Genomic DNA, 22,296 nt, shown 5'->3' with positions numbered 1-22,296 from the left:
TGTCGACCAGCACCCCCAGGTCCTTTTCCGACAGGCAGCTTTCCAGCCACTCTTCCCCAAGCGCTGCATGGGGTTGTTGTGGCCGAAGTGCAGGACCCAGCACTTGGCCTTGTTGAATCTCATACAATTGGCCTCGGCCCATCGATCCAGCCTGTCCAGGTCCCTCTGCAGACTTGGTGCTGGTCTTTGTAGACCCTGCAGCCACCGGGATCCCTTGTCCCCATCGGAGCAGGGCTGTCACCAGTGCCAGATCGGGATGGCCACAGCCATGTCCTGCGGAGCCCTGCCGTCCCTGAGGATGGAGACTCCCCATCTCCTGGTGACACCTCCCAGGGCTGCAGTGTCCCAGGACCCCTGAACTTCTGTCACCACCACTGCCAGCCCCATCGGCCCAGCTCCACTGTGTCCCCTGGGTGCCAGGGAGCATCTCCTGAGCCCTCTCCAGTTTCTCCACCTCCCTTCTCATGCAGGAGCCCAGATCTGCGGGACCTGCTGCTGGTGCGTCCCCCGCGGGGGTTAACGGTCGTCTGGAATCTCCTGCCCAACTGTCACTTTCAAAACCATCCCCAGAGCCGAGCCTGGGGCATGGGGGAGGCTCGAAGGGAGAGGTGGGGAGGACAGGCTTGAAGTGACACGGCTCATCCTGTTACTGTGGCTTAAAACACTTGCGGTTGGCTTTTGTGGCTTTCAGTGGCCTGTGCCAGTCCTCCCTGTTCTGCCTTCGGGGCACAGGGCCGCTTCGCCGCAGGTTTTGTGGCTGGACAGGGAAGCCGGCACGTGCGGGGACCAGTGGTGAGGTGCTCAGGGAGGGCAGTCGGTGCCTGCAGCCTCCCAGGGTTGCAGTCGGTCAGTGGAAATGCTGAAATTATGTTTGGATGTCCGTTTAACAGACAAACAGGGAATGAATTCAGGAAGGAGGTTAGATCAGGAAGGGATAGTCCTTAATATGTCAGAATATAATGTTCCTTATTAGATACTAAACCTGTGTAGGGGCTGCCTCACCTCATTCCTGGTGGAAGGGGAGGCAACGCCAAGGCTCTGGCCAGGGGCTGGGTGCCGACGGTTGTCCTGAAGGAGGTACAAGGCAGAGGTGCAAGGTGTGCTGGGGTAGTTGGGGTCTTCTGGCAGCTCAGGGTGGGGTGGGGGGTCGGTTACAGGTTTACTGAACAAGTGGGGTGATGGAGGTCGGGGGCTAATGGCTGAGCTTAGCGCTGGAAGGTTTTCACTTCCGTGCATCCCCGGGTGTATCGGGAGAGCTCCTAGGGACGGCTGCTTTGGAGCAGCTCCTGGGGGCCTTGTGCTGGCCAGAGCTGAGCCCCCTCAAAGCCACCACCCAGACCCAGGGCTGGGAGGGGGAACTGCTGCCCCAGTGGCTCAGCAGGGAGAGGCGACGGTGCCCATGTCCCTGCAGAGGGGACTCACCGTGGCCTGACAGAGCACCACGCATTGGGGTGAGCCCCCATGCCAAACCAAACGCTCATGGAGATGTTGGTCTGCATGCAGACCCCGCTGGCGGCCTAGAGCATCTGCCATGTCAGCCCCGGTGCCGGAGCCTCCCGCCCTGGTGAGGAGCCCCGAGGCGAGGCAGCGCGGCGGCTGCAAGCCTGGGCACATCCTCGCTCAGCTGTCTGCAATCCTGGAGAACCCAGACGTCAAAGCTTTGGAGGTGAAGGGCGATGCCGCGTTGGACGTGGGAGTCGCGATGAGCACAGGCTTCGTTCCCGGGTGCCCCGAGCACAGCACTTGCCCCTGTGCGAGCCTTGTGTGCGAACATGGGATCACAATGCGTGCCGAAATTTGGGAAGGCGGAAGGAACGGGAAAAGCTCCTTTCTGCAGAGGGTGGATGTCCCTGGGGCTGGGTCCGCTCCCCAGAAACAACAGGCATGATGTTACTCTCAAGTCTTTCTCAAACTGAGAGTAAATGACCCCAAATAGTTATTTGCGAGCTTCTAGTTAAGCTGCATGAAAAGGCAGCTGAATAATTTCCAGCCAACTCCTTGTAGAGTGGTTTTCTGCCCTGGTGGCACACTCAAGGGTGTCCCCAGCTGCTGCTTGGGGCGTGGTGGTGCCACTGTGGGTGATGGGGGGGTGAGGTGGCAACCAGAGCCCCGGGAGGGCCAGCGGGACTCGTGGGGCCACCCAGCCCCATGGTCCCATCCACCATAGACAGCCACTGCAGCAACACAGGTTGCTCCCACTCACCAGCCAGCCGGGCTCACCTCCAAGACCTTGGGGGCATGTTGGGTGTAAAACCCTAAATCCAGGTGGTTATTAATGGCCAGCAAAGGGTCCAAGCCACGGTGGCAGGGTCATCCACTCCAGGGCCCAAGGAAAGCGGGTACAGGCACTGGCAGGATGGGAGCGTCGCTTGTCAGTGCTGTCCCCCATGTCCGCCACAGTGGTCCAAGGACAGGCGAGGTGTCCTTATCCACACCGAGCTGTACGAGGAGGAGATGGGGAAGAACAAAGAGCTTTACCCGGAGCTGGCGGATCTCGGCTGTGTCGCGGCACTGCAGGCCTGGCTGCTAGCCTACGGTTTCAAACTCAAGGGCGCAAAGTAAGTCACCACGTCTCCTTCACGAGCCAGCTTTGTGCTGCAGCACAGCCAGGATCACCGTGCAAGGAGCAGCCGCCAGCGAGGCCTAGGTCTGCCTCGGGCTGGCTGCGTTTGCATGAAGGTGAAACAAAGTTCGGAGGAAGGGATGAGCATGGGATGGAAGATATTAGTATCCAGGATTTGTGGCTGTTCTGGTTTTGTTTTGTTGAGAAACGAGGAGCCCAGTTTGTAGTAATTTTGAGAGTTGCCTTGAGTTTAAAAGAGCAGATAAACCAGAGAAGTATGGACAGGGAGAAGCCCAAAGAGTCACGAGGCTCATGGTGGAAAGGGAAACGGCACCTATGGCAATGCAGTAGCCCGGAGCCATCCATCAGCCAGTCAGTGACCACCAGCCACGTCCAGGTCCAGCCAGGGAGCTGAGCCAGCATGGCCAGGGCAGGAGCAGCGAGGTGCCGGCCAGCCCCAGGCACGGCTGTGCCATAGCATGGGCACAGGCCGAGGGGGAGGGTTGCACTTGGACTCAGCTCCTGCGCCAGGGCGTGGAGCCCCCCCCGAGGTGCCGCAGGGCTCCGTCTCCCACCGCAGCCAGAGCCCTAGCTGGCCGTCCCCCACAGCTAGTTTCTGTCCCACAGGGTCAACTCGCAAGTGCTCCTGTTGCAGCACCCCGATTTCCGGAGGGCGCATCCCGCCGCCGAGGAGCCAGGCGCCCTCGGAGGCGATGCTGGCGCCTCTGCCAAGCAGCAGAAGAAAAGGAAGAGAAAGAGATGTGTGAGCAGTCTGCGCCCCCCCAGAGGGGCCAGGTCCCAGGACACACTGGGTGAGCAAAGCTGGTGGCTGCAGCCGCACAAGCTGGGCTAGGCTGGCACGGCCTGTGCTTTAGCTGACTTGTCTCAGGAACGATGCTGGTCTAAGGCTGGATCCATAGTACAACAGGGTGGTCCCCAGCCCTTCTGCTTCTCCCAGAACTGGCAGCGTCCCCATGGGTTGGATGATGATGGGGGCTCTGGTGAGGTTTCAGCTGGGCACTGCGATGCCCAGGCAGGCTCACCATGGCTCTTCCCTCCAGCTGCTGTTTTGTCTCTGGGATGTGGCCGTGTATCCCTGGCTTTTATCCCAGCAGGCAGCCTCAGCTCAAGAGCATCTGTTTCCCCCTTCGTCCCCTGCTTCCTCTCCTGGCAGGAGTAACATTCTTCCTCTCCTCCCAGGGCTGCTGCAGCCCGTGAGCTACAGCGCAGCCCTGGCAGGGAAGGGGGTGTCAGCATTGGGCTCTTCTTGTACCTCTCCAGGACAACGGCCGCGCCTGCGACCCTTGTACCAGTACATCAACTTCGACATGCCAGAGCTGATGCACCCATCAGCAGAAGAAGATGAAGTCCCAGGGCTGGCACAGCCAAGCCAGGTCCCTGCAGCCCCCAGGACGGCAACTGCTCCACAGCTAGAGGGTGAGCTCCAACAAGGTTTACCCAGCTCCTGTATTCCCCAGGGAGCTGGCCTTGTCCTGCCAGCGACCAAAAAGAGAGCTGGTCCCCATATCTCATCCCTCCAGAAACAGAGGCTTTGCCTTTGCAGGTTTTGTCACCTTACCCTGTTTCTCCCACCCTTGCCCCTAGCTTTTAGAGGAGCGGCTTGGATGTCTCTGGGTCACCATTTGCAGCAGCTCTGCCCTTAGGTTTTCTCCTGAAGCTCTGAGGTGGCCCAGCCAAACAGAGCAGGACCCCTTCCCCTAGGGCAGCACTCTTCAGTTCACTCCACTGTCTCCAGGTTCCAGAGTTGTTTTCCAAGACTTGGTGGGACAAAGCCATGGCCAGCCTGAGCTGAAGACAGGCCTGCTCCAAGCAGGAGGTCAGGCTGGAGACCCAGAGCGGCCATCTCACCCACGCTGCTGGGACCTGGCATCCTGCTGGTGCGAATACTCGGCCTGTCTCCAAGGAGGTGGCTGGGCTGTTGATGCACTCACCCCTCTTGCAGATACCTGGGCCAGCAGCGCTCCGGAGATCCCAGACCCAGGAGCGGGTGACAAATCCATGCAGGTTGATGTTGATAGGATGCTCAGATACGCAGCTCACCTGGTGCCACCGCTCTTTCCTCAGTATAAATAGCCACGCAGCTTTCTGCCTCCTGTTTGGCTACTACAGCCTGACCTGCCCAGTGGTGATCATCACCTTGCCGATACAAACAGCTGTGGGTTTATTGTTTGGTGTCTCATTGGGTTTTTTTCCTGGTTGCAGAGAGCCTGATTTGCCTGAAAAAAAAGCAATTTTTCATTATAAAAATATACCTGCACATCACGTGGCCTTAGGATGCATGTGCTGTCATTCCTTCCTCACGTGTGAAAAGCGGGAGTCTGGGGACCAGCCTTGAGCCTCGCTGCTGGAGATCACCCCGTGCAGGGGACACAGGAGGGGACGGTGTGGCGCTGCCTTTCTGCGGCAGACGGCAGAGCGTGGCCTGGTCCCCCTCCACGAGCAGCTTCTACTACATCTGCGTTAGGTGAACAGGGATTGCACGGGGGAATCTAGACTTCACGACAGGGATCCGCCTCATCCAAAGGAGTGCTCCTTCGGCCACCGTCCCACTCTGCCTGTGCAGGGCAGCTGGAGGCTGTAGCCAGCCTACGAGAAGCCCGTTTCACCTCTCGGTACGCTTCTGCGGTCAGGTCTCCTGCTCACCCAGGAGTCTTGGCACCCTCCTTCCTCCACTGGGATCACTTGGGTCTATCTGGAGATGTTTTGTGCTTCCTTCTACCCCTGTAGGAGGAGCTGTACTTTAGGATTTTCTGCCCAGTACAAACATACTGACAAAGGCACAAAGGAAGGTTCTCAGTTCAAGGACAGCTTCAAAACTGGCGTGAAATAAGCCAGAGCCATCCTGTCTGAATGAAGGCGGAGACTTGCAGGTGAGCTCAGGAGACATTATCTCACCTGCTTTACATAGCACATAGACATCACAGACATTAGATGCTCAGAGCTATGGCAGGAACACCAGTCCTCTACCTGTAAAGGAAGGTTTGCAGAGGTGCAGCTTTCCCTGCTCCACCTGCTACAGCTGGGAACAGTGAATAAATTTCAACCATTTGATTTCTTCATCCAGCTCACAGTAGAGATGAGATTGCGCAGAGCACAGGAGCAGCCACACTCCTACCCTTTAAAACAGCATGTCAGTAGACTTGTTTCTATCAGTTTTAATGTGTTGAAAGTAAATAAATACCCAAAGGTAAAGCAAATACCTGATTTACACACTGAGCAAAGAAAGCGGTCCCGTCAGCGCTATGGGGATTTTGCTTCTTTGTTGGTGTCCTCCAGCAATTTCGACGGTGAGTCATGCAGAAAAATAAAGATCCTGTTAATCACAAAAGTTGACATGGTAAGTCCAAGATAGGCAAGAGGTTCTCCAAAACCAGCTACTCAACAGCTGTAGTCTGAAGGAAACAGCAAAGAGGTGGAAAATAGATCTTCTGGTGGGACTCACTTTCCCTTGGTGATAAATGGATGATGCTTGCTAGGACAGCACAGAGCTATCTCCTACTTTTTCCACACCCAAGCTACCCAGCTGGCAGCAAAAAAGCACAGAAGTAGGGAAGGACTCAACAGGTACTGAGCCCCAGCTGTAAGTCTCCTGTTCACATTTATTAGGATGGTTTCAGCTTCACCAAATCAAACACAAGCACACAGCTGCATAAAGAATGCCCTCAACAAACACAACTTTTTATTTCTGTAGAAAACAAGATACTTGTCAGGAAGGACCAGCTTATGAAACAGCAGTTTGCATGTTAATATACATAAATACACAGGGTTACAATTTGGTGGGAAATACATTAAAAAAAGCTTTCAAGTACACAAAATAAATGTAGTAAAACTGGACTATCCCTTCCGCATACCTGCCTCAGAGAGAAACATTTCTCAAATGAACTTCCACCCGCGATCTGCCAACAGATCTCTCCACTGGACACAAACTGCAGGAGGGCGTGAGGACGGGCAGGGCCAGAGGGTTAATATCCAGTGTTCGAGATTAAGAGCGGACTTACCCATGACAGTTCAGTCCCCATTCTCTCAACTATCAAGATGCGTGTAGTGTGACAATTACCCAGCCAGCACGTTAAGAGAGCTGCAAGGGGTAGGAAATACTTCCTTACTTCCACCTTCAGGTCCCCGGAAGGTTAATGCTGTACAACTTCATTACCCATGACACCGTGGAAATCCTGTGACCCTGGGAGGCATTTATTAACAGTCACAGAAATGAGAACGTGCCCCCCGCCCCGTCACGGCACCGGTGCTGCTGCCAGGCAGTAAACACAACCGACGGACACAGAGCTTATGGAAAAAAGCTGCTGGATGCAGGCAGCCTCTTGAGTAGAAGGAATAATGTCTACAGAAACGGAAGAATAGCACAAATCACCACAGACTTCCTGAAGATTTTCCTGCCAAGACACCGTCAACAGAGAATTCATAGCATCATTTAAACAAAATACCAGTTCAAATGAATTTGAAAGACATTTGCCACGTGCAGGAAGCCAAAAGGCTGATCCTTATGTTACAAACTTTAATCCATTCCTTCTACTTTTTGTCCTATAGGAGTTTAGAGACCTGTTACATCACTAAACTCTCTTAAAATTTTACAAACTGAGGAGTAAAACTTAAATCAGTCTCCAAGAGAGAAGGAAAAGGCATCTGAACAACAGATACTCCCTGATCTTGGCTCTACGTGCTCTCATGTTAAAATTGTTAAAATAAGCAACCTGTGCAACAGGGGTTGTGTCCCATTCCCAAGCCATGCAACGGCAGAGATCCCATGCTTCACTTCAGCTACTGCAAGTGCAAAGGGCAATTCAAGTTTTCCTACCAGTCTCCAAGACAAAAATTAAACGTTTGCAAAAACGGAAACGTTTAAAACTCTTTAAACAATTTAAATCAGAACAGTTTCTATCAGAACATGACATATTTTACACGTTTAAAAAAACCAATGAACTCGGGTTATTAAATAAGAATCTACATATCTTAAAAACGGAGAGGTTTTTTACATTACAGCCAGAAGTGTTAATTGTCCTATCTTCCAAAGCAGGAATGTTCATAAGTTATTTCTTTGAAGCGCCTCGCAGAGGTTTTGATTGGCATCTGGTTCCTCAGTCATCACCTCCACAGCCTCCCACTCCCCTGACCTGCTGGATTTCTTGATGGCCTCTACTACACTCTGCATGTACAGACCATCTTCAAAAGAGGCTGCCATAGAGACAGGTTTGTGATCCCACGTCCGACGGTCTTCCTGGTCTTGGAAAGACTGCCGCAGTGCTTGCACCATGTACACCATTCCTTTTAGGTAAAGCAGCGGGATGTCTTTAAACCCCTTATCCAAAAGGCCCTTGCTGACAGTCAGAGAGTCTGTAAACAGTAGTTCTTCTTGAAGCGCGGTGTTTTTCTGCCCATACAAGTCCGACCCGCGAGCTATGAGGCGACCGGTAGACCCAACAATCATGACCTCATGGATGAATGATCCAGGCATGTTGAAGTTGAGAGTCACAGTGCAACAGACACCCTCGCTCATTAGCATCTGGAAAAAGCAGAAGTCATCGCTAGTGACATGGCGGATCCCGCTTATAGCCGTGTTCTGCTTCACAAAAGTCTTGAGCAAACCATGGACCTTCTCTGCTCTCCTGCTGATGAGGTGAGTTAGGAGGTCGATAATGTAGGTTCCCATTGTATGCAGACCACCTCCTCCCATCAGCTCATCACAGATCCAGTTGTACTTGTGGCTGAGCAGGCTTCCCCCATAAACTCGTACGTCGCAGATCATCACATTGCCCACGTAGTGTTCTTCTATCAGCTGCTTCATCTTCACAAAGGCGGGCAAGAAACGGAGAACATTGCCAACGATGCTCATCAGCTTGGGATAATACCTGGCAGCTGTGACCATCCTGAAGGCATCCACAGAGGTAGCAGCTTTCTCACAGATCACGTTCTTCCCTATTCCTGCAGCCCAAATGAAAAAAAAAAAAAAATATAGCACGCACAGATGAGCAAAACATGCTCAGATGCCCCAAAGACTGTCAAGAAATGGTGTTTTTAAAGAGTCAGGCATTGCTGCTGCAATTTCAAAGGCAAAGGTCTGGGAACTAAAATCGGAATGCCAAGTGCAGCAAGACTCAAAGCTGCTTCCAAGATGCTCTGGTTGCACAGCTGACAAACTCCCACAGAGAGAGGCTCCAAGTAAAGAGAGGATTTTTACATCATGAAAGATAAATGGCCAAATGGCATCACATGGCATCAAAACAAGATGCAATTTGCGTGTTGTAGCTATAAAATTATTCAAATGTCTGTACAGCCAGAGGGGAAAAAACTGTCACGCACCCTGCAGGGAAGAGGTGAGTGAAGGGGAGATTTGATTTTCACTTTGTATTTCACCATCACCACGAATTTATTGTTTTAAATAGATTAACAGAAATGGGACATACAAGACACTTAGTGGCCTGTGTACAGAATACAAGAATTAGAAACAACGTAAGTTGATTGTTTTTAAAAACATCACTAATTGGAAAGTAAAACAGTTCAGTCTGCACATCCAGCTACTCGTACGATTAGACTGCAAAGGTGACTGTGTGAGTTACACAGATGAGAGCTGCGCTCGCGAGCTGACCCACTGCGTTTTTATTCCTACTCATGCACTTTATCTTGTGCTCAGCCTGAATCAGTGTGGGCAGTCAATTCTTTTTTTTTTTTTTTTTTTAAACTTTATAGCAGAAATAAAGTAATACAAAAGAGCATCCCAGTGCAAGCTTCAAGCAAATTCCTACATTCGGTGCTCTGCTGGTATTCCCTCTTCCTCCCCCATCTTCAACCTTTTCTCATGACATGGCTTTACTTTTCCATACACATCTGTTCTGATAAAATACTCATCTAAACATTTTTCAGTGTAACAACCAGGGGTACACCTAGAAGTCTCCAGACATTAACTGGTGATGTCAAACCTGAAGGTCAGTCACGTCATACCACAGTTTCTACCTAAGAATTGCAGGAATCGCTGCACGTGGTGGTAGGCACCTCTCTGAAAGCTCCTCCTCACCCAGGAGCAGACTGTGCTCCCTGCTCAGAACAGCTTTTAATCGACTCCCCGATGAGAAGATACCAGCACAAGTGCTTCAGTCGGTCTCTTGCACACGAGGGGAAGCCAGATCCCACGCTGCAGCTCCTGCTCTCAGCACTCCACCTCCCGGCTGCGCTGAGCAAGCCTTTCAAGAACCGTCCGGGCAGTTCAGGGGCCAGTGAGCTCCCGTGGCACATCACTGTGCCCAACTCAGCCAGGGGACAACTACAGCTAAAGAAAACTCTGAACCTGTATTTCTAATAGACACAAGCAAAATGCAGTCGGAAAACAAGACTACAATTTTTAGTAGTCTCTTCCAAAGAAATCCCCTCAATAGATGTGAGTCAACAGAAGCTTTTAATGAACAAAGGGCAAGGTCAAACTCCCTGGAGACACCCTGGCTGCCCACTGGTAACCCCTTATTTCAGGGACCATTTCCGACTCTCCCACCCCCAATCCTGCTGCTGCGACGAGGCACAACGTTCTGTTTGATATTCTGCAGGGCTAGCTGAAGCATCTTGAGACGCTTCAGCGCCTGGTTTACCTGCTGCCTTGTTTAAATGGCACTTATCTCAAGGCAGGTTACAGTAAAATACAAGCATAAAGAAAAAGTAAAAGGATCTTCACAGCATCCTAAAGCAGACTGCAGTTCTCAAAGTTTGCAGAAAATAAAAGCGACTCTCGATCCACGCACACACACGGTACAGCTCTGCAGTCGGTGCTCTCCCCCTTGCACAACCCCACCACCCTTCCCCATGTACTTGGCGGTACAGGAGCTGGCTCAGGGTACAAACCCAACATGGAAATATTCACTCATCTTGGCTCTTTTTCTAGCAGGTTACTGCCCCGAGTTGGCTCTCCACGGAGCCTGACAGTGTCCACGCAAAAGGGGCTGGGTCCCTGCAGTGGGAGACCGAGAGCGGAGAGGGCCGAGCCAAAGGAGACCACCCCTGCCGCCTGGGGACAGCCATTTCACACCGGGTGGTTCATCACACCCGGCTGCCCTTGTCCTGCCACCCACCTGCCCACCCTCATCCTTGCGTCAGCGCTGTGCTCTTTTTGCCAGCGTAGGCTGAGCCACTTGAGAAGCTAAAACTGACTGATGCCTTTTTTTGGGATGGCAGTCAGCGCAGTGAACTGACAGCTCGGCACAGCCCACTGAGTGCTGCCGGAGTGCCACGACAGAGACCTGGGTACACCATAACATCTCTGGGATAACTCTGCCGTTGCCCTCAGTGGGACATCCCCCAAGTGTCCCCAAGCTCACAGAGATGGCCGTGCAGCAAGGACAAGGACCGAGTCGGAGATGGCTACAAGGTCCCTTACCAATGTAATGGCCATGCCTTCTGTCCTCCGAGGCAGAGCAACTTACAAGCCTCATCTTGTTACTATTATTTTGATAATGAATAACCTGAACTTTGTACCATACTGTTTTCTTAAATCACCGCTGCAAAATTTGCTGTTGAGGTCCTCACCTGCTAGAAGACATGAGAGCCACCATGTGGCTCTGGTGCTCCTCGGAGCCCTCTGTGAGCCAGTTCAGCTCACCAACTGAGCCCAGTTTAGAAAAGGAAGCTTCCTCTTTCCAAGTGGGTGGGTTAAATCAGGTCACAGGTGGGTCTAAGCCCACAGAAGGGGTTGCATGCCTGGGAGGAAGGAGATGGGGCTGTGGAGTTGGGTTTCTCCACCTCAGAGGCAGCGAGCAAGGACAACAACAGCTCCGCTGCCTTCGATGAAGCTCATCCCAGGCTGTCCTAATAACATACCTCAGGGTCTTCTCTGTGCATACCTTGGAGTGAACCCTGTCTGTGGGGAGCACATCAGCTTCTGCAGAACATCGCTCTACTGAAGTCCTCCCAGGACACTAGAGAGAGAAAGACTCAATGTTCCTCCCTAGAAGTTATTTCATTTTGTCCTTATCCAGGAAACAGGCTGTCCGCCCCGCCTCGCGACAGACCGTACTGCTTCACGTCCTGGAAGATGGACATTTCTCTGCCAGCCCACCCTGCAGTTACCAGCTCCGAGCCCCCAGGGGCTCTGTAAACTCCAGTGATGGTTCCTCAGGAAGTGCTTCTCGCTCTCAGTGCTGCGCTCGTTATTGCTGAATGCGAAACAACATACCTATTGCAACCAGCTAAACAGTGTGAAGGTATGCAGCTCTACCAGCTCTTACACTGCTCATGACTGTAATTAACCCTGAACGGCTTCAGGCTTCAACATCCCCCAGAAAGGCAGTGCTGAGCGCTGCCTGGAGAGGGTACAAGGAGAGGCCGTACAGCCCTATGTGCAGAGCGGATGCACAGGCTGACTTACGCACCCGCAGCCAAAGCACCCGACAAGCGATCAGACCTGACCCCGGACAAACTGCTACTCTGCTCCCGGTGCACAAGAAACCACCTCTCCACAAGTGCATTTCCAGGCAGGTGCACCCTTCTCAACAGTCATTACTAGCTCTGCACACAGCAGAAACTATTCTTATGTATGGCTTTTTAACTGGTTCTTGTAGTAAGAGGGAGGGAAAAGAGAATAAAAGGTCACCATTGCCAGGAGTCCTTAAACAAACCACCTACTCCCATATTCAGGAGCAAAAGCATCTGCTAGATTCCAAGAATTTTCAAACCAATTCCTGGTTTAGCAAATATTTAAAAAGAGGTCTCTTAACTCTCATTAATGTAATATAGCCAAATCATGGCTTCGCTCAATGAAATACCAGATTTCAAGTGTGTTCGCATCCTATGGAAGCAATCAAAAACCAACAGGCAAGCCGAGACTTACTGAACAGCAGAATAAACTAGACTATTTTCTCCTAAAGGAATCTTACGTACCTAGTCAGATCCACACTGTCCATCAGCACCGAGGCCTCAGCTTCTCCTGCAGCTGCTTAGCCACGCCACATCCAAAACTTGCCATACGTATTTTACAGCTGGTTAATAAAATGCAAGCACAGAAAACTCGCTGCTTTCTCCTGCTACCCAGAGCCGTGACAGGAGCTGGGGATGGAAACGGGTGCCAGCAATTGCCAGGACCCACCCCAGCCCACTCCTTCCTCCTGGTAGGGAGGGTGCCAGCGTGGGCAGGAGGAAGGGGAAGGGACCCCGCAGCCTAGTGGGGCCTTGGGAGGGCGAGCGTTCATGAAAATATGGGAGAAGTGCAGCCCTAACCTTAAAGAGTCAGCTCTCTCTGCGATCAACGTGCACGTGAGCCAGGGTCTCCTCTCTGCCTCAGGCCAGGTGCATACCGGCAGGCCACAAGAAGGACACTGAGACCACACCTGGCCCACCACTCCATCAAGGAGGTCCTTCATGTCCCAGGGGGCCTGCTGACTAGCCTGGAGTAGGAGGTAGCCCACCAGAGCTCCTGACGGCGAGAGGTCCTGCCATCCTGTGTCTGGGTGGGACAAGCAGGGGCACCCGTGCACAGAGGTGTCCCTGCAGCGCAGTCAGGAGGGAACCGGCCGCGTATCACACAGCCTGCCCAGGCAGTGCGAGGAGAGGGCTGGGCTGGGACAGCCTTCTCACCATGGCAGCTACCACTTCACCTCTTTGGTTCTTTCTTTGCCTGGCTATCATAGCCACAGCTGCCCATTCAACACTTTCCATAAACAGCTAAAGTCCCCAGCCTTGCCCCTCTCTGCACGAGTTATAATGTTGACCCAAACTACTAAATCTATTTATCCCATGTAAATATGTCCATTGAACTGAAGCCCCAGTTCTTTACTCCCCTGAATAACGTCAGATACCTGAGGTTGCACCTAGGAAGATGTACAACTGGCCACTGCTGAAGCACAAGACCATTGCTTTGTCCACCATAAGAAGTTGGGAGCATCTGAGGAGTCTTCCCAAATAACCGGCTGTTTCAGACATTGGGAGCCTCCCAATGAAGGAATGCTCATTCCAAAACACACTCCTTCATTTCATTTGTTTGCCTACCGTTTGAAGAGACCTCCATGCTACTTGTTACAGGGACGGGAAGCACAATATGCAAAGAGCACTCACAGCGTGCTTGTTCATCCTGTTTCAAGAACAGGAAATCTGGATTTGTCACAACACAAAGCAGTGATAGAGCCCTTTCTGACTCTTTCCTTCATAATTAACATGTACTTGCTATAATTTGTAGGGACTCCACAAAATCAGGGGGTCAAACAATCTATGTTGCAAAGATGTCTTAAATGATGTAGTCAACCAGTATAAACCAAGAGAGACAAGTAAAAGGTTCCTCCGTAGCCACTCCACAAACCACCCGTTTGACAGCTGGGCTCAGTAAGTGCAGCAGCACTATCTTTAGCATCCTGAAGAAATTTTACTCTCAGGGCTTCTCATGTTCTGCCTCCCTGAACTTCACCTCACACACAAACATCCCATGTTTTACATTCCACTCCAGCCAGTAACTCCGCTCTGCGCTCACCTAATGCAAAGCTGGATGCATTTCAACTGTGGGACATGAACCACAACACAGACATTTTGTGAAATTAATTTAGTTCCTCTGAGATCAAAAGAAGCACAAATTTTAGGATAGCTTCTTGCTTTGCCTGTTCTGGAGATAAACCATAAGATTACACTGATCTTAATTTGAATTATCCTGGGCTTTGATCTGTTCTATTTGGTTCATGAACTCAATCCAGCGTTACCGCTTTGACCCCGTCATGCCAAAGTTGTACCTAGGCTTGTTTATGGATGTCTGTCAGTAAGGAACTTATGCAAGCAAACTGCACCACCTGGAAAAACTGTCTCTCTCCCCTCTCTGCCAGAAATAAATATGTAAGCACATTTGAAAAAAAAAAAGTATAAAAAAGTATACAAATAAGTAATAAAAGTATAAGCACTTTAAAAAACAAACAAACAAAAAACCCCCAACAAAACAAAACACACAAGACCATTAGCACTGCACCACATCTGATCTTTCCTAAAGCCCAGTCTCTCGGCTAGTAAACACCAACCTATCATACAATTCACAGCCAATAATTCTCCAATTATAAACATCACTGTATCAATCTGAACTTTCAGAGAAAACGTACTTGCCATCTTTGGCCCTACCCTGATTTTGTGTTCCTTCAGAATGCTCAATCATAGCAAGCCACCCAACACTGGCTTAAAATATGTCACAACATACTTGGTAAAGGATCTATAAATACCATTGCAACGAACCTAGAAAGCTGAAAGACGGGGTCAGCATCATATTGGGTCTGAGATGCCTGCATCAGTTTGCAGATCAGAATGTTTCAAGACAGACAGAAGTGAAGAATAAACCACCCTTTACTACTTCATCCATTGATTTCCCTAGCTTTTTCAGCTTTCCACTTATCTATACTTGCAGTCAAGCATACACATCACCTCTGTACTTCTGCACCAGCTTTATCCCCCTCTGGGTAATGCCATCTTAGGGGTTCCCAGCCTTCGGAGAAAGAATCTCAATTAATTTTAGTTAATAATTCACCAGAGGAGGTTCAATCCTCTCCTTTTAGCCCACTTGACCATCAAGAGCCATGAGAACTAGTGAAACACTTACTACCTAACCAGTGTTTAAAAGAACTTTTAGCGTATTTAAAGAGATAACTTCTAAGTTACAGTTCAAATATTCAAAAATCAGAATACCTTAAATTCAAAGGACAGTTGTCTAACAAGGTAAACAAACAAATCTAACAGTGTAAAAAAAAAAAAAGCCCAAAATCTCTTTCTGCATATTAAGTGGCATTGCAAATGTTTGTGCGGGGAGTTGTTTACTTCCAAAACACATTACTGTAGAGCAAAGAGGCTAAGAACAACAAACCACCCTGGTCACATGGTTTGAGATACCACCCATCCTAAAATTCCACTCATGTGGATCTCCCATAAACACAGTAAAAATATCACACTTGTTATTTACAGAATTACTTGCAAACTCACACCCACGCTGTACGACGTGAGAGGACATTAACACTACAAAGTCACATGCTGGAGAATTAAGAAATGCCAGGATGCCCGGGCAGTTGGCTCCCACCTCCCTGCCCAACCAGTTTGGGGTGTTGTCCCTCCCCTCCCAGACACCTTCACCACCCAGCCCATCCTGCTGGATTCCTCCTGCTGTCCCTCCTCCCCCTGCATCTGCCCTCCTGCATCAGGTGGACGGATTCCTCCAGCAAGTCTGCACCTGGGACCATACCAGCCTGCCACGGACATGGGTGTCCACAGAGAGCTCCAGGTGGTGGCCAGGGTCACAGCACGCTGGCTGAAAACAGCATCTGCAGAGAATTTAGGTCCTAACTCACAAGATTCTGCTGAGTGCATGCAAGCATTTTTTCAAAGGCTTTTAACTTTCAAGTTTCATTTCATCTGTGGGGAAAACAGAAGGCAGAGCTGAACCACCCCCCTACCCCGGGCAAATCTCAGTTTCCTATTGCAGAACATGGGAAGATTTGAAATGAATTGAGCAACTTCAGTTGTTTGGGTTTTGGGGGTTCTGTTGTTTTGTTGGTTTTTTTTTTAAGTGGGCATAAAAACATTTTACCCCCTCATCATCTCTGAAACAGCTCATTTTTATTAAAACCTCCTCACCATAAGTTCAGTCTGAAGAAGACATGGCATATTTTAGCCCAATTGGTTCAAGATTTGCAAAGCTATAAGCAATTATAAATAGTATTTTTACAAAAAATTCTAGGTAACCTTTCTTGCAGATGGCGCTACCAATTCCACACAAAACCTTTAGCGCTGCCTTTGCACGTTGGTGTAACCGAATCGTGCTGGGATAACAGCTTCAAATTTCAATCTGCCAACGAGCTATGATTTTTGGTCCAACTCCAAAGATAAAAAGGTACCTAGAGCCTTCACAGCAATTTGCCGAGTTAGTGGTGGAGGGATATTGATGCAAACCAAATCTACGTCCTGGTGCAGCAAGACATCGTCAGTCCGACTCGTGTAGAAGGAGATGTTCATTTCCTCTGCCAGCTGTTTGGCTTCCTCTTCAGTCTTCCCCCAAAGCGCTTCAACGGAGAAGCCTTCTGCTCTCAGCAAGGGTACCAGTACCCGGGCGGTGCTGCCAGTTCCAAACACACCCACTCCAGGAAGCATTTTCATTCTGCATGCATTCGAGCATCAGGGTCTACACAAGGGCCTTCGATAAAATGTTCAGCTCCTCAGCTTTCCGTTCCATCCACAGTTCCTAAAACGTGAAAAGTTATGTCAGTATCAACAAAAGGCGTATTTTGACATCAAATGCGTCTAGCCTGAGTGCCAGCTTCTATCCTTCATACAGCGTTCAAAATTTTCAAAGAGCCTCAAAAAAACCCCCAAAAAACACCCCCAAAAACTTGCAATCCTTAGAGAAAGAGTGTTAAGGGACAAGTCAAACAATCCTATTGCAGAAGAATGTTAAGAAAGGTGCTTTACAAGTCACGAGCATCTCCTGAGCTTCGAAACTCAGGACGCACGTACAGAAACACACACGAGCACGCCAGGACAAACCAGAGGCGGCGGGGCACAAACTGGGAGTGACAGGAAGCGTCAAGGGGACAGGACATCGACTCTGTCGCACTGGCAGTAAAAGCAGCGCTGCTGTAGTTGTGATGATGTGAGTCTCTAAATGACATAAAGGTTTGTGAGATGAGGTCATATCTTTTATTAGACCAACTGAGAAAGCTGGAAATAATAGGCAAGCTTTTGGGCACGTAAATCTTTCTTCCGAATTAAATACACAAACTGAAAACAACTACTTGGAGCTTAACAATTTTACGGCAAATAGTTAAGCCACTCCAGAGAACACCTAGAAAATACGTCCTGTGGGGAAAGCCTGGATTCACTGAGCTCCTCACTGGGGAGGAGAAGGCTACAAGGAGAGAGAACGTCACTGTTAAAATACACAGAAAACTGCTTTCAGAGAGGAAAAGGGTGCTCCTCCACGCCCACTGTGGGTAGTTAAAAGTTTTACTTAACTCGGGACAGTTAAAAATATCTCCTTCTGCCCATGCCATTTAATCTCCAGGAATGCAGGGTTCTGCACACAATTATTACATTCCCTACACACAAACATTTGGTTGTCACACTTCTTTTGTTCTTTTAAGTATTTCCTGGTAAATTAATCCCTTCGGATCCCTACTTGCCAGTTTGTCTTAGAACTGCTTCTGGCCACAACTGGCTGAACTGCCTTTAGCATTCACTTGAGCGCTAGCTTCGAGGAGAGATGTCAGAACTCTCCTCGATCTGCGACACTGCAGCAACCTACGATCTGGCTTTTGTTCTGTGCCTTTTTGAATTCTTACCTACTACACCCACTGTTGACCTTTTCTGAATGACTTTTTTTTTTTTTAGAAAGAAAAAAAGTTTTCTGAATTTTATAAACGTGACAAATTCAGTTTTCTTTAGAAGCTTATTATGAAAAAGCAAAGACCATGTTGCAAAGAGAACCGGTACCAACACTAGATCAACACCTTTGGAAAATATCCCCACAAGCAACGAGAATCACGATCTGTTTCGGAAAGAGTGACGCACCTCCCCATCCTAAAATACTCACGCTAAGTTACAACGTGTGAAAGCAAATCCTGACATAGCCCCGGGAAGTACCAGCATGCAAGTCAAACTACCCACAGTGCAAGTGCTTTGTGTGCTATCGGCATTTTGTTAGTCTGGGGGGGTGCCTACACTGACCAGCTTAACAAAACTGCAACCCTGACTGAATTTCTAGGTATTTTTGTGGTATAGACACTGAACTAGGAAACAGAAACAGCAGCATTTGTGAATATTTATTTTGCAAAACACAAACAAATATTTACAGATGCAATAAAACACCTTATGAAATGTTTACTGAATTAATTCAGTACGTTTTTTGCTTGTTCTGTGCGATGTTAGGTTTGCAGTGATACAGTCATGGTCAATCTTTATAAACAAGAACAAAGTTCATTTGAATTTTAATTAAGTCCTTTCTACCCGACATTTAGGAGAACACTAAAATAAGGACGGTATCAAAATGATCTTGAAAATATTTACTATTCTATGTAAAAGGGTAATTTACTGGCAGAAAGGATGGCTTGTATTCAGGCTTGTTTTCTATAAGTGACACAAACAAAAATGAAGTCTTGCCGCTGAATGGACAGTAAGTATAACTGCTGAAGTCCCCCCACACATATATTTGGCAGTTTACAGGCTGGAAGAAGAAAAACTGCTTGCAGTAAAAAGAGCATCATCTTCTTTTGAAGAGACACAAACTAAGCAAGGTGGAATAGAGACAAGGCGAGCGTGTGCCTGCTCGCAGCAGATCGCACACACGTGCTCAACAACGTCAAAATTACACAACATGACAAATGTTTAGGAAAGGTTGAATTCTTTGAAAATGCTATTAAAAGCACACCGTAGCACTTAACGTGAGCAATAGGAGACTCCTGCTATTCAGATAAGCTGATTTCTGTAACGCTTGCTCATTTTAAGTTTTTACTTCTTTCTGTTTCCCATCAAACTGCCTCTTAAAAAAATCTCAGTCAGGTGGAATTCATTTTAAACTCACTTATTCCCAAAATGTAACGTGCTGCTGCGTTGGTGTCACTAGCAGCTATCAGCACAAACCCACAAAAGCTAGTGATTTACTACCATGGAGACCAGCTCTTGATGATACAAGAACTTAAGGACACCGCCTCACCGCTATTGCCACAACAAATCAATTGGCCAACCCAGCCCCAGCAATGACTTCTAGCAAGACAGCCACACTCTCAGGGTACGAAGACACGGCTTGCACAGATAAGGGCCCAGCAGGGCTTGAGACCCCCCCCAAATACTGCAGCCAGTGGGCTCTGCAGAGAGAAGTGGCACTGACCAGAGGGCATGACTCTCCTCCCTCACCTGAGAGCTGCCCGCAGCCTCTTATTCCCTCTCCAGTCTTTCGCCAACCGGGAAGTCCTGGTTTGCCGGGACAGTCACAGTGGGATGGATGTGGATGCTGGAGGGCAGCGAAAACACAGTCTTTGCACGGGGCAAGTCACAGAGAGTACGTGGCGCAGGCGGAACTACAGTAAATGCTGAAAGAGCTGTAACGGGAGGTTCAGCAAAAGCTTTTGAAAAGGGGTACATATTGGCACACCACCCCCCAGCACACACACCGTGCAGACAGACTCAAGCGCTGGTAGATGAGACATTCCGGCCCAGGCCACCCTGGGGAAGCAATCTAAAAACCCACCGTATCAAAACGAGGCCTCAGCTGAGGAGGCAGCTGTAATTAACAGCCTGCTAAGACTGAACAGAGACCCCAAAAGAACAGCGCTGTGCCGCTGCGAACGTCCCCAGAGCACCTTCCTCTGGAGCTCTACGTCCATTTCTAATGCTTCTCCTCTAAGGGGGGAAAAAAAAAAAGCAGAACTGGAAATGACGCAGACAAAGGTAATGAAAAGCATACAACATCTTCTACATAAGTATGACCTAAGCAAGCAAAGATTCCTCAGTCTGGAAACGACACGACTGAGAACGATGTCACAGAAGGTAATGAAGTCATGAGTGGCTCAGGATGGAGAAAGACCAATTTTTCACTGTTTCTCCCAATGCAAGAACAAATCCAGTGGAGCTCAGAGAAGGCAGGATTCAAAACCATCTAAAGGATGTGGTTCCTCACACCAAACTCTGGTGAGCTGTGAAACGCCTTGCCACAGGATGCTGTGGATGTTAGCCATTTACAAGGAGTCAAGGGAGACTAGGCAAGTTCAGGGAATCCACTGAGGGTCACTAAATACACAAAAGTCACATCTAGCACAAGAAGTAGCTAGTTGAAAACTAGAGTCAGCAAGAGAGCGGAAACGGCTCTGAGAAAGAAAAGCCTGAAACTGTGACCAACACCAGTGTAGAATTCGGTACAATTTCTACATATTTACCCTAGGGCCCAGCAAGCCTCAAGCCTTCAAACAAGCCTCATCAAATTAGTTACGTAAATCATGAAAAGCCTTTTATAAGCCAATCTTTCAGAAATTAAAATCCTCATGCATTGATATCTCTGGTGATCAAACACTGGAATGAACACTTTTCTGAGGACCCTCCCACAGAAACACCAAGAGGCAGGGCTTTCATCTGGAAGTGAAAACCGGATTGAAACCGGTATCTTGCACGTCAGGAGATGCAAATCAATCTCCTTTTTGGAGAGATGAAATAATCAATGCCTGCAACATCACCCTGAACTTAAATTTTGAAACAGAGGCACTCAAAGCTTCTTAATCATGTTGCTAGCTGCAATTCCTTTTTAGGGCCACAAAACGTTTCCATTCTTTGCTGAATTTCATGGTATGTTTGAAGTCCCATCCTACAGTCACAGAAAGGAGCTGTTTGACTTTAGGGATACATAGCAACAAGCATTTATGTGACCCAATGCAATGAAAAACCTGACGATTCCTACAGGATCCAATTCAATTCCACGTTGAAGCAGTCAGGGAGTTCAGAAGTCTCAAAAACTAAGTATTACAGTCAAGGACTACGGTGCCCAGAAACCACTGTGGACCTTTACAGATGGACAAAGGTAGTAAAAGAGTAACAGCCTGTGCCCAAAAAGACACTGGCCAGTGTAACACTGGCTCTGCAGAAGGAGAAAGCAATTCACACTTCTCCAACTCATCCTAAAAAGTTCCTCACCAAGGAAGGTGAGGCACGTGGTGGAGGAGCACACCAGCAACAGGAGCACTGTTTTCATCCAGTTGGTCGTTGCTGTTGAGTTTGCAAAGAAAGCAAAGATACGTAACAAGGGCTGCACAAGTACTAAAGTTGTTACTGGTTGTGACATCCTCATGGGCCTTAAGGTTGCATGAGAATCTTTGACAAAATCTACACAGAAACTACTCAGACTTTCACTTTGCACTAGGGGTCTTGCACCAGTGACGTTAACGCACCGCAGAGACCTCCTGTGAAAACAGATGCTACCCCAGAACTGTCAGTTCTGCGAGGACCCCAGCAGAGGTGACCGAAATGCTGGTAGAGATTACGGGCATCACTCTGAAAGCCAGCAAGGTCTCTGCAGGAATAGAGCTGGAGGAACTTCACCGGTCCACCCTGGGAAGCTGGAATTCACCTCATACGCGAAGCCATTTTTTCCTGTCAAACTGTTCATCCAGCCTTCTGGCAGACATATACCTGAAGCTCTGTATGTAACAGTTCACGTGCACGTGGTTCATGTGTCGGTCTCAAAGAGATCGACATGCTTTCTTTACTAAATGTCCTTTTAATTCAGTGCAAGCGGAATGTGCGATAACCCGCAAGTCTAAAGCCTTGAGCAACTCCCACCACACCTCGAGTCAAGGCCGGCACAGCGCTCTGTCCTTCCCGGTCCGGACGTGCAACGGTAAAGGCCCATTTCTGACACACCGCTTCCCGCAGGTACCGCCCGAGGCCAAAGGCAACGGTGAGGGCTGTGCCAGAGACAGCAGCAGCTGGAAAACTGCGGAGACCAAAACGGCCCTCATGCTACCGCTGTGCTGCAAAGCTCGGGGCAGGGCCATGGCAGCCCCGGGGATGTCTCTGGCACGGCCCACGGTTCTCTCTGCTGACCGGGGGCGCAGGGCTTGGGCAGCCGCTCTTTGTGTGTGGGTCCCTGACGGGACTGGACGGCGCAGGCCTCCACCTCACCTCACCTCACGGGACCGGATCGGGCAGGGCCTCCTCCCTCACCTCACCGCGCCCCACCCCAAAGGGCCGGACCGGGCAGGCCCCCACCTCACACACACACCCCCACACAC

The 22,296-nt window shown here is 49.5% G+C and overlaps 2 protein-coding genes across 2 annotated transcripts; one reads left to right on the top strand and one right to left on the bottom strand.

Annotated features, from left to right (window-relative positions):
• Positions 1-1,531: 1,531 nt before the first annotated feature.
• CUNH16orf86 (chromosome unknown C16orf86 homolog) lies at positions 1,532-4,657 on the top strand. Its single transcript, XM_009290813.1, has 5 exons — positions 1,532-1,690; positions 2,401-2,558; positions 3,191-3,375; positions 3,845-4,000; positions 4,527-4,657. Exons 1-5 carry the CDS (start codon positions 1,532-1,534, stop codon positions 4,655-4,657), a joined length of 789 nt encoding a protein of 262 aa, XP_009289088.1.
• A 1,586-nt stretch (positions 4,658-6,243) lies between these two features.
• Positions 6,244-16,766, bottom strand: GFOD2 (glucose-fructose oxidoreductase domain containing 2). Its single transcript, XM_009290742.1, has 2 exons — positions 16,423-16,766; positions 6,244-8,521 (listed from the first exon to the last, which is right to left on the bottom strand). The coding sequence occupies exons 1-2, from the start codon at positions 16,679-16,681 to the stop codon at positions 7,623-7,625; spliced, it is 1,158 nt and encodes a 385-aa protein (XP_009289017.1). The 5' UTR covers positions 16,682-16,766; the 3' UTR covers positions 6,244-7,622.
• Positions 16,767-22,296: the final 5,530 nt, after the last annotated feature.

Source organism: Aptenodytes forsteri, unplaced genomic scaffold, assembly GCF_000699145.1.
Source record: "Aptenodytes forsteri isolate BGI_AS27 unplaced genomic scaffold, ASM69914v1 Scaffold14, whole genome shotgun sequence".
Taxonomy (NCBI): Eukaryota; Metazoa; Chordata; class Aves; order Sphenisciformes; family Spheniscidae; genus Aptenodytes; species Aptenodytes forsteri.
The sequence above is the reverse complement of the archived record's forward strand: the minus strand, read 5'-3'. Positions and strand labels throughout refer to the sequence as shown.